General features: G+C 41.8%; 1 protein-coding gene across 2 annotated transcripts; it reads right to left on the reverse strand.

Annotated features, from left to right (window-relative positions):
• Positions 1-2,247: 2,247 nt before the first annotated feature.
• On the reverse strand, positions 2,248-11,974 carry LOC110486026 (U2 small nuclear ribonucleoprotein B''). 2 transcript variants are annotated; one of them, XM_021557330.3, is made up of 7 exons: positions 11,834-11,974; positions 11,401-11,495; positions 11,046-11,218; positions 10,669-10,803; positions 4,149-4,187; positions 3,199-3,287; positions 2,248-2,639 (listed from the first exon to the last, which is right to left on the reverse strand). In XM_021557330.3, the coding sequence occupies exons 2-7, from the start codon at positions 11,462-11,464 to the stop codon at positions 2,480-2,482; spliced, it is 660 nt and encodes a 219-aa protein (XP_021413005.1). In that variant the 5' UTR covers positions 11,465-11,495; positions 11,834-11,974; the 3' UTR covers positions 2,248-2,479. The 2 variants fall into 2 exon arrangements, with proteins under 2 accessions (XP_021413005.1, XP_021413006.1); XM_021557331.3 differs by having other exon boundaries at positions 11,702-11,880.

Consider the following 11,974-nt stretch of genomic DNA (forward strand, 5'->3'; position numbering starts at 1 on the left):
CTTTCTTGAGTTGGACATCTTCCCATTAAGAGTCTAATTCAATTCCTGAAACCCCAACCTGAAAGGGATACTCAAACTAAAACAGCATGCATGTCATTTGTAGGTAAGTACCTTTTTCAATTAAAAATAATACAGTGTAGCATCTTCCTCATAGTTGAACTACTAAAGAGTTTCAGTCATTAGCAATCCACACAGGAAACAGGGCTGGAGCACTGAGATAATTAAGCAATTAGGCACGAGGGGGTGTAGTACATGGTTATCAACTGGTTACCAATGTAATTAGAACAGTAAACAGTACTTTTTTTTGCCATACCTGTGGTCATACCCACGGCTTTCAGCCAATCAGCACTCAGGGCTCGAACCACGCGGTTTATAATACAATATATTCTGTCAAAGCCCATTTTTGCCACACATCGCTGACTGAAATAATGCATTTTGCCCTCACATTATGTCCCGTTTTGATACCAAAACCCAATAGAATTTTATGCATTGGGTAATAAAATAGCTTCAGTATTGTTCATACGCATGTTTATGCATGTGGCTTATATCTCATTACAGGTGACACAAGATTTACTTAGTGGGCTGACAGAGGAGTAGTGTGAGCATTCTAATTGGGTATATAGAACAATTCTGATTGGAAAAACACCCTTTTCATAGTCAAATAAACCCATACTGTTTCTTGTACATTTTTATTTGAAATACGGTTCCTGAAACTGGTGGATTGCGTATCCAGGCCGGCACAGTAGCCTACAACTTGGGTTGGTTTAACATGGCCTGGCTCAGTAGTGTGAAAATACATTTTAGCCCGACGCAGTTTGCTATTAATTGAATAAGTAAGATAAATGAGGTATTTCTCAGATGGTAACAGTGTCTCTCTAACCATTTGGTCGATCTTTCTCTACTAGGCTACAGTTCTTTGCGCTGTCACTGACAGCCATGCAGATTCATTGTTCCAAGCCCATTCAAAGGATGTGTCCCAAATGGAAACCTATGGGGTCCTGGTCAAAAAGTAGTGCACTATAATGAGAATAAGCAGTGGGACCCATACCATCAATCACTGTGATTGCACCCTATCCCGGCCTGCACTTTGAGCCAACAACTGAGTGTGTATGTTTTTGTGGTACCTGCCTGGTAAAGTTTAAATGACCCTGAGGACTAGCTTTGGGGAAATGACTCTCTTTGAGGCCAGTCAGTGCTAATATAGAGCAGAATATATAACTACAGCTCAAGCAGACCAGTTAGAAGTGGAGCAGATCAATATCCAATGTCCTAAATGGCACCCGATTATGTTAAAAAGTGCACTACTTTTGACTGGAGCCCTAGTCAAAAGACAGGCACTAAATACGAGAATAGGGTGCCATTTGGGACATGGACATACAGTATGATCTTTATGAAAATGATCTTAAACCAGTTGGACCATTTACCAGAGATTCCCCCTCATGGAAAATGTGTCCTATCTTCACGAGGCACTTATCATAGCATGCGACAATCGAAAGCATCTGGACTCATGTCATCACGTTTTATAAATCTTTGGGAGATAAATCTGTTTCTCATTTTACCCCTCTCTCTCTCTATAGCTCCAGGGAGCATACACAATTTGATGACATCAAAATTATAATTATTCATTGGGAAATTGCTGAACCCGTTGTCTGCACTAGCTTTCATCAAACATTTGATCAATATGTTGTGTTCTGACTATATACTCGTAGACAACATTATTGATGTGCCTGTCTGTTGAGATGCTGAAGTATTGCGAAGGCACGCAGACAGCGCTAGATCCGAATAGTCTGAATAAATCACGGTGAATTACTGGGAATGCTGATCAAAAAGCTTTAACCTCCAATTCAAATTTAAGAAGTCAATCCAGCCACTTTTAAGTATAGTTTTGGGCTAATGACTGCAGGAGAGCCCAGATGTTTCACCCAACAACAGAACTGGTTAGAGGGGTTTCTGAAGATTCAACTGAACTGTAATAACTGCATTCAGGCTGTAAGCATATGACTGGGATGGGAACTATGACAATTTACACACTTCATCACTGGACCAATGATTGGTATCCCCAACTATGTGAATTTGCAAAGAAAACAATTTCACATTTATATGTTTTCAGAGAATAAGGATGTCATGACAGGACATTTTTACATGTTATTGGGCTTGAATCTACAATCACCATCTGTCCTTTTGGGGCCTTCAGGACCAGGGATAGAAACTTGGAACATGTCAGAGCAAGCATCATAGGCACCACAGTTGCACAAAACTTCTTTATTACTGTGCCATACAAAATAGAGAGGCGATGTTTAGAGGATTATCTTCACAGTCCACCTCACAGCGACTGCACAGAAATCAGTCAAAAAAACAACAAAAACTCCTGGGAGATTCCACAGCCGATACAAAAAACAAAGTAAAAATCAGGGGGTCCAACCCATCTCTAACCCAGAGTCCAATGTGTGTTCCCTGTCCAGTGACGTCATCGTGGGAACTACTTCTTGGCATAAGTGATCTTCATGGCGCATTGGGCCGTAATCCGGAAGCCCTGCAGTGCATCTTTGGCCACTCCCGCCTGGCCCTCGCTCTCAAACTCTACAAAGGAGATGTCGTGTTTGCCGGGGACGAGTCGCACCTCTTTGAAACCAGGGAATCTATGAGGAAAAAGAGAAATCATGGGTATATTGAGAGAGGTGAAGTGTTCAGAAATCAGAAATGTAATGAATAGAGCTGACATGATCTCCCTTTTCTACATGGTAGATAAGCAGGTTTGTTCGACACAATGCATTTCTATCTCAACGTCCTGTAGTTTTGCACCCTCTTGAACAGAGCCCCAGTTGCCATTCTGCAAAATATCATATATCAAAGACTTCACCACCTGGCAATGGTGAAGTCTGAATTATATAAAGCAGAGGTTCTGAAACGTTTTCAGCTTCGGAGACCAAAATTAGAAATTGACCCAAATCGTCCTCCAACGACCCAAATTAAGAAGAAATAGTGTGTGATTATACGTGTATTCTCATAACTCACAACCTACCTCTCACATGCCCAAGGGCTCCTACCCATATTTTAAGAAACCCTGATATAAAGCAACTACTGTATATTTCACAAGTTCACGAGCCAGACTCAATAACAATTGCTGCCGAAGAATGAATGCAAATCAGGCATCTAGGCGAGTTTACTCATTTGACAACAAGATCATTCAATACTCACTGATTGAACAGCATGGAGAGCATCATTTCATTCGTTTCCTCTGGCAGGTTATTAAGGAATAAAATGTAGTTGGGTGGATTGTCTGGAACCTAAAAAGACAAAGAAATCAGTCTGTGATTGTCACATAAAACCTTCCCATGGAACATTTTTGCAGCTTAGTCAATAAGCAGACCAGACTATCTGTAGCCCTCCAACAGTTAATCCAAACAGGGCGTATCAAAACAGTAAAAGGCTCCTTTTTTTGCAAGAATACAAGTCACTTCAACATTGCGCTTATTAAGAGAGTCCATCATCACTAGTGATTTAGTCCGTCACACACAAGGGACGTTTGCTGAGTAAACACAACTCCATATACATCTCAAATGGGGTTGAGTTGCGACGCGTGTCGGCGGAGTGTACCCCCTATTACAGTCGGTATCAGTGAAAAATGCATTCGTTACGGTGTAACTTGTACCTATGTTTCTCCTGTGTAACTACGTTATTTTCTTTGGGTGGTGCAAATCATATTTATTATTCTTTTTTTTAAACAGCATTTTACGCGACCGCCGCCCAGGGAGACGTTGTTTGTCAACGGAGAAGGCGCAGCCACGTCACTGCACGGCTGATTCTTTTTTTTTGGGGGGTGGGGGGGGGGCAGGGGATGCATAGAATGTGATTTCTTACCAAAAACTATGGATTCCAACTCTATAACAAATCAGGACAAGCATTTAGCATTAAATCATTTATAGAAGTATCACGTGATAGTGACTTCGAACATGCGCTAACTTCATATTCTATTGGAAAACAGTGGATTACACAGAGTAATCTGACAGACGTCACATAAAATTTGATCTTTTATCAAACACTTACAGATGGCAGCAGGAAAATAACACAGTTACACAGGACAAACAGTTTACTCAGCAAACGGAAAATTAACAAGTTCACTTAACATTCTAGGTTATAATTCTTACCTGCATGGTTGTTGGAGCATTGTTTGTGTTGGCTGATCCCTGTTAATAGAAAGGATAAACAAGTTATGAAAATAGCGTTGGAGTACAATTTCTGACTACATTCAAAAGCGTACAGGGTGGCTATGTGCAATATGTTGACAAATACTCGTGCCCTATGGCAGGGGTAGGCAACGAGATTCAGCCTCGGGACAAATTTTGTCAGAGCGGATGGTCGGGGGGCAGAGCATAATTATAACAATCTAAGTAGTGCCTTCTATTTGATTTTGCACCGTCTCTACGCACACTCACAGGACTCTACACACTCATTTTTATTTGACCTTTATTTAACTAGGCAAGTCAGTTGAGAACAAATTCTTATTTACAATGACGGCCTAGGAACAGGGGCAGAATGACAGATTTTTACCTTGTCAGCTCGGGGATTCGATCTAGCAACCTTTCGGTTATACTGGCCTAGCGCTCCAACCAGTAGGCTACCTGCCGCCACTCATGCACCATGACACTCGGACACACACACTTCATTTGTTAACACATATAACACGTACACACGTCTATACTGACACACGTACTCACATATACGCTGCTGCTGCTCTATTTATCATATATCCCGATGCCTAGTCACCTTACCCCTAAACACATCTACTACCTATTTCTCCAGTATCGTAAATATGGTATTGGAACTGAACCTGTAAATAGCTTACTTACTTTCCTGTGTTCTTATTATTTCTGTTTTTGTTCTACCGTATGTTATTTTTAGTACTACATTGATCTTGATTACTGCATTGTTGGGTTAAGAGCTGGCAAGAAAGGCATTTCACTATACTTGTGCACATGACAAGAAAACTTAAAATGTCATACATTGAAATACATTGAGACACGATCACATACAGTTGAAGTCGGAAGTTTACATACACCTTAGAAAAATACATTAAACTCAGTTTCACAATTCCTGACATTTAATCCTAGTAAAAATTCCCTGTCTTAGGTCAATTAAGATCACCACTTTATTTTAAGAATGTGAAATGTCAGAATAATAGTAGAGAGAATGATTTATTTCAGCTTCAATTTCTTTCATCACATTCCCAGTGGGTCAAAACTTAATACAGCATTGACTTTAAATTGTTTAACTTGGGTCAAACGTGGCGGGTAGCCTTCCACAAGCTTACCACAATAAGTTGGGTGAATGTTGGCCCATTCCTCCTGACAGAGCTAGTGTAACTGAGTCAGGTTTGTAGACCTCCTTGCTCACACATGCTTTTTCAGTTCTGCCCACAATTTTTGTATAGGATTGAGGTCAGGACTTTGATGGCCACTCCAATACCTTGACTTTGTTGTCCTTAAGCCATTTTGCCACAACTTTGGAAGTATGCTTGGGGTCATTGTCCATTTGTAAGAACCATTTGTGACCAAGCTTTAACTTCCTGACTGATGTCTTGATGTTGCTTCAATATATCCACATATTTTTCCTCCCTCATGAAGCCATCTATTTTGTGAAGTGCACCAGTCCCTCCTGCAGCAAAGCACCCCCACAACATGATGCTGCCACCCCTGTGCTTCACGGTTGGGATGGTGTTCTTCAGCTTGCAAGCCGCCCCCTTTTTCCTCCAAACATAACAATGGTCATGATGGCCAAACAGTTCCATTTTTGTTCCATCAGACCAGAGGACATTTCTCCAAAAAGTACAATCTTTGTCCCCATATGCAGATGCAAACTGTAGTCTGGCTTTTTTTAATGGTGGTTTTGGAGCAGTGGCTTCTTCCTTGCCGAGCAGCCTTTCAGGTTATGTCGATATAGGACTTGTTTTACTGTGGATATAGATACTTTTGTACCTGTTCCCTCCAGCATCTTCACAAGGTCCTTTGCTGTTGTTCTGGGATTGATTTGCACTTTTTGTACCAAAGTACGTTCATCTCTAGGATACAGAACGCGTCTCCTTTCTGAGCGGAATGACGGCTGTGTAGTCCCATGATGTTAATACTTGCATACTATTGTTTGTACAGATGAACGTGGTACCTTCAGGCGATTGGAAATTGCTCCCTAAGGATGAACCAGACTTGTGGAGATCTTCAATTTATTTTCTGAGGCTAATTTCTTTTAATTTTCCCATGATGTCAAGCATAAAGGCACTGAGTTTGAAGGTAGGCCTTGAAATACATCCACAGGCACACCTCAAAATATGTCAATTAGCCTATCAGAAGCTTCTAAAGCCATGACATCATTTTCTTGAGTTTTCCAAGCTGTTTAAAGACACAGTCAAAGTGCATTTAAACTTCTGACTAGAGGTCGACCGATTAATCGGAATGGCCGATTAATTAGGGCCGATTTCAAGTTTTCATAACAATCGGAAATCTTTATTTTTGGGCGCCGATTTTTTTTTATTTAACACCTTTATTTAACTAGGCAAGTCAGTTAAGAACACATTCTTATTTTCAATGACGGCCTAGGAACGATGGGTTAACTACCTCGTTCAGGGGCAGAAAGAAAGATTTTCACCTTGTCGGCTCGGGGGATCCAATCTTGCAACCTTACAGTTAACTAGTCCAACGCAATAACGACCTGCCGCTCTCTCGTTGCACTCCACAAGGAGACTGCCTGTTACGCAAATGCAGTAAGCTAAGGTAAGCTGCTAGCTAGCATTAAACTTATCTTATAAAAAACATCCAATCATAATCACTAGTTAACGACACATGGTTGATGATATTATCTAGCGTGTCTTGTGTTGCATATAATCTGACTGAGCATATAAACATACAAGTATCTAAGTATCTGACTGAGCGGTGGTAGGCAGAAGCAGGCGCGTAAACATTCATTAAAACAGCACTTTTGTGCGTTATGCCAGCAGCTCTTCGTTGTGCGTCAAGCATTGCGCTGTTTATAACTTCAAACCTATCAACTCCCGAGATGAGGCTGGTTTGACCGAAGTGAAATGGCTATCTAGTTAGCGGGGTGCGCGCTAATAGCGTTTCAAACGTCACTCGCTCTGAGCCTTGGGGTGGTTGTTTCCCTTGCTCTGCGTGGGTAACGCTGCTTCGATGTGGTGGCTGTTGTCGTTGTGTTGTTGGTTCGAGCCCAGGGAGGAGCGAGGAGAGGGACGGAAGCTAAACTGTTACACTGGCAATACTAAAGTGCCTATAAGAACATCCAATAGTTAAAGGTTAATGAAATACAAATGGTATAGAGAGAAATAGTCCTATAATAACTACAACCTAAAACTTCTTACCTGGGAATATTGAAAACTCACGTTAAAAGGAACCACCAGTTTTCATATGTTCTCATGTTCTGAGCCAGGAACTGAACCGTTAGCTTTCTAACATAGCACATATTTTACATGGAACATATTGCACTTTCACGTTCTTCTCCAACACTTCGTTTTGCATTATTTAAACCAAATTGAACATGTTTCATTATTTATTTGAGGCCAAATTGATTTTATTGATGTATTATATTAAGTTCAAATAAGTGTTAATTCAGCATTGTTGTAATTGTCATTATTACAAACACAATTTTTAAAACTTTTATTTATTATTATTATTATTATTAATCATCGGCTATCGGCTATTTTGGTCTTCCAATAATCGGTATCGGCGTTGAAAAATCATAATCGGGCGACCTCTACTTCTGACCCACGAATTGTGAAACAGTGAATTATAAGCAAAATAATCTTTGTTTCATGACTCCAACCTAAGTGTATGTACATTTCCGAATTCAACTGTAGGTCTCTTGGGAACATATTTCCTAAATTAAACTAATTGTAGCTGAATTCCTGGTGATTTTACAGTCTTTTTTTACCCAAACAAATGGGGCCAAAAAAAGCCTGCAGTTGAGCAGGTTGCCGACCCCTGCCCTATAGGCTCTGGTCAAAAAGATTCACTATAATATATGGTATAGAGAATAGGATGCCATTTGGGACGCAGTAATATAGCCTATGATGATGGCACTAAGACAGTGCTCAATGAGCTGTATTCAGCCATAAGCAAACAGGAAATCACTCATCCAGAGGCGGAGCTCCTAGTGGTTGGGGACTTTAATGCAGGGAAACTTAAATCCATTTTACCTCATTTCTACCAGCATGTTAAATGGGCAATCAGATGAAGAAATAAAAAATAAAAAAATAAACTCGAGACTACTTTTACTCCACACTGAGAGATGCATACAAAGCTCTCCCTCGCCCTCCATTTGGCAAATCTGACCATAATTATATCCTCCTGAATCCTGCTTACAAGCAAAAACTAAAGCAGGAAGTACCAGTGACTCGGTCAATAAAAAAAGTGGTCAGATGAAGCAGATGCTAAGCTACAGGACTGTTTTGCTAGCACAGATTGGAATATTTTCCGGGATTCTTCCGATGGTATTGAAGAGTACACCACATTAGTCACTGGCTTCATCAATAAGTGCATCGACAACGTCATCCCCACAGTGACTGTAGCATACATACCCCAAACAGAAGCCATGGATTACAGGCAACATCCGCACTGAGCTAAAGAGTAGAGCTGACGCTTTCAAGGAGCAGGACTCTAACCCGGTAGTTTAAAAGTAATCCCACTATGCCCTACAACGAACCATCAAACAGACAAAGCATCAATACAGGACTAAGAATGAATCATACTACACCGGCTCTAACGCTCATCGGATGTGTCAGGGCTTGCAAACTATTACAGACTACAAAAGGGAAGCACAGCCGAGAGCTGCCCAGTGACACAAGCCTACCAGACGAGCTAAATTATTTCTATGCTCGCTTCGAGGCAAGCAACACTGAAACATGCATGAGAGCATCAGCTGTTCTGGACGACTGTGTGATCACGCTCTCCGTAGTTGATGTGAGTAAGACCTTTAAACAGGTCAACATTCATCTGGCTGCAAGGCTGGATTACCAGGACGTGTACTCTGGGCATGCGCCGACCAACTGGCAAGTGTCTTCACTGACATTGTCAACCTGTCCCTGACTGAGTCTTTAATATCAAGCAGTTTCAAGCAGAACACCGTAGTCCCAGTGCCCAAGAACACTAAGGTAACCTGCCTAAATGACTACAGACCCGTAGCACTTACGTCTGTAGCCATGAAGTGCTTTGAAAGGCTGGTCATGGCTCACATCAACACCATTATCCCTGAAACCCTACACCCACTCCAATTTGCATATCGCCCCAACAGATCCACAGAAGATGCAATCTCTATTGCACTCCACACTGCCCTTTCACACCAGGACAAAAGGAACACCTATGTGAGAATGCTATTCACTGACTACAGCTCAGCGTTCAACACCACAGTGCCCTTAAAGCTAAGAAACCTGGGCCTACAAAGCTAAGAAACCTGGGACTAAACACCTCCCTCTGCAACTGGATCCTGGACATCCTGACAGGCCGCCCCCAGGTGGTAAGGGTAGGTAACAAAACATCCGCCACACTGATCCTCAACATGGGGGCCCACCAAGGGTGCGTGCTTAGTCCCCTCCTGTACCCCAGGTTCACTTATGTGTGCATGGCCAGGCATAACTCCAACGGTAACACAACAGTATTAGGCCTGATCACAGACAATGATGAGACAGCCTATAGGGAGGAGATCAGAGACCTGGCTGTGTGGTGCCAGGAAAACAATCTCTCCCTCAACGTGATCCAAAGGAGATAATTGTGGACTACAGGAAAAAGAGGACCGAGCACGCCCCCATTCTCATCGACAGGGCTGTAGTGGAGCAGGTCGAGAGCTTCAAGATCCTTGGTGTCCACATCACCAACAAACTATCATGGTCCAAACACACCAAGACAGTCGTGAAGAGGGCACGACAAAACCTATTCCCCCTCAGGAGACTGAAAATATTTGTCATGGGTCCTCAGATCCTCAAAAGGTTCTACAGCTGCACCATCGAGAGCATCCTGACTGGTTGCATCACTGCCTGGTATGGCAACTGCTCGACCTCCGGCCGCAAAGCACTACAGTGGGTAGTGCGTACAGTCCAGTACATCACGGGGGCCAAGCTTTCTGCCATCCATGACCTCTATACCAGGCGGTGTCAGAAGAAGGCCATAAAAAAATGTCTAAGACTCCAGCCACCCTAGTCATAGACTGTTCTCTCTGCTACAGCACGGCAAGCTGTACTGGAGCGCCAAGTCTAGGTCCAAAAGGCTTCTTAACAGCTTCTACCCAAAGGCATAAGACTCCTGAACATTTAATCAAATGGTTACACAGACTATTTGCATTGCCCCCCTCTTTTATGCTGCTGCTACTCTCTGTTCATTATCTATGCATAGTCACTTTAAAAACGCTACCTTCATATTACCTCACCTAACTGATACCCTCGCACATTACCCTGTACCGGTAACCCCTGCATATAGGCTCGCTACTGTTATTTTACTACTTTAATTATTTGTTACTTTTATTTTTCACTTAACATTTACTTGTCTTAAAACTGCATTGTTGGTTAAAGGGCTTGAAAGTAAGCATTTCACTGTAAGGTCTACACCTATTATATTCGACGTATGTGACAAATAACATTTGAAAATGTGATTTGATATACTATACTAGTCTCACCAGTGCTGGTTTCTTGGCCACGTTGGCCACTTGATCTTGAGCCTTCTTCTTCCTGTCCTTCTTCTTGTCCTTGTCCCCAAATGTGCCTCTGATTTTGGAGATCACCTCAGAGTCTGTCTTAGCATACTGAATGCGCTGAAAATAAGAGACAAGTACAATAAGATTTTTGCTTAGCACAGACCTGGGTCGTATTCACTAGAAACCAAATGGTAGAAAACAGACCGAAAAGCTGAGGAACTGCCTGAACTTGTCCACTAAGAAACTCCACATTTTCACAGCAAAATGTTTAGCTGCTACGGTGCAAAAAGTTTTGCTCATATATGGTAATGAATAACACCCTGTACTACTTCCATTTGTGAAACTAAGTAGTAACTTACCATGGGCTTATTGTAGAAAGGAAAACCTTGAAGTTGACGCAGTGCGTTCGTAGCCGAGGCAAGCTCTTTGAACACCACAAACGCCTGCCCTCTCATCTTCATGGTTTTCATGGCAACAATGTCCATGACTTGCCCAAACTGAGAGAACAGGGCATAGAGTGACCGCTTCAGTTCTAGAAGGCAACAACAAAAAATGTTACTTAACTGTTGTTACTTATAGACAATTGACACAGACAAAGAAATCTATGTAAACTTACTACAGCTCCAGTACAAGCGGATAAATAGCTATCTAGTCCTGAAGGAACGCTGTAGCTAGAGACATGATCGTGGAACAAAGTTGCACTGTGATTCTTACCATCCTTCTTGATCTTATCATTTACATTATTGATGTAAATGGTGTGGTTTGGTCGAATATCCATGATTAACAACTTTCCCCTGGCGCTCTTTCACCTGGAACAACAAAACAAAAACATAGCCACATTAGCTGGGCACAATTTTTTTTAAACAAAATGAACAAATAATGAAAGAAAAGTGGGGTACTTTAGCTTGATAGCTTTAGCTACTACTGGCTAGCTAGTACAGTACAATGAATGAAGCGGTGAGGCACGCTAACTAGCATTAGCTAGCTATTTAACATTTCTAGTAAGCGTTATCACCTCGAACTGATAGCTGGTGCCGCTGACCAGACAAATGTACAGATTAAACAGATCAATATGTATATGTGTGCAAACAGAGCATTTCCTGAGCCCTGATTGCAGATAAACTGACTTGAGACTGAGAATACTCACCTCTCTCTACACACTTTCAAGAAAACACAGGAAGTAAATGTGTGCGCGCTGGTTCATGGTTCTTCTTCGGTTAATCAACAGTTCTCTACCGCCACCGTCTGTACAGGAGTGTAACTATTTTCCCCACGAATGTAATTTGTC

The sequence above is a fragment of the Oncorhynchus mykiss genome, chromosome 13 (genome assembly GCF_057628025.1).
Source record: "Oncorhynchus mykiss isolate SJ-2025 chromosome 13, ASM5762802v1, whole genome shotgun sequence".
Lineage (NCBI taxonomy): Eukaryota > Metazoa > Chordata > Actinopteri > Salmoniformes > Salmonidae > Oncorhynchus > Oncorhynchus mykiss.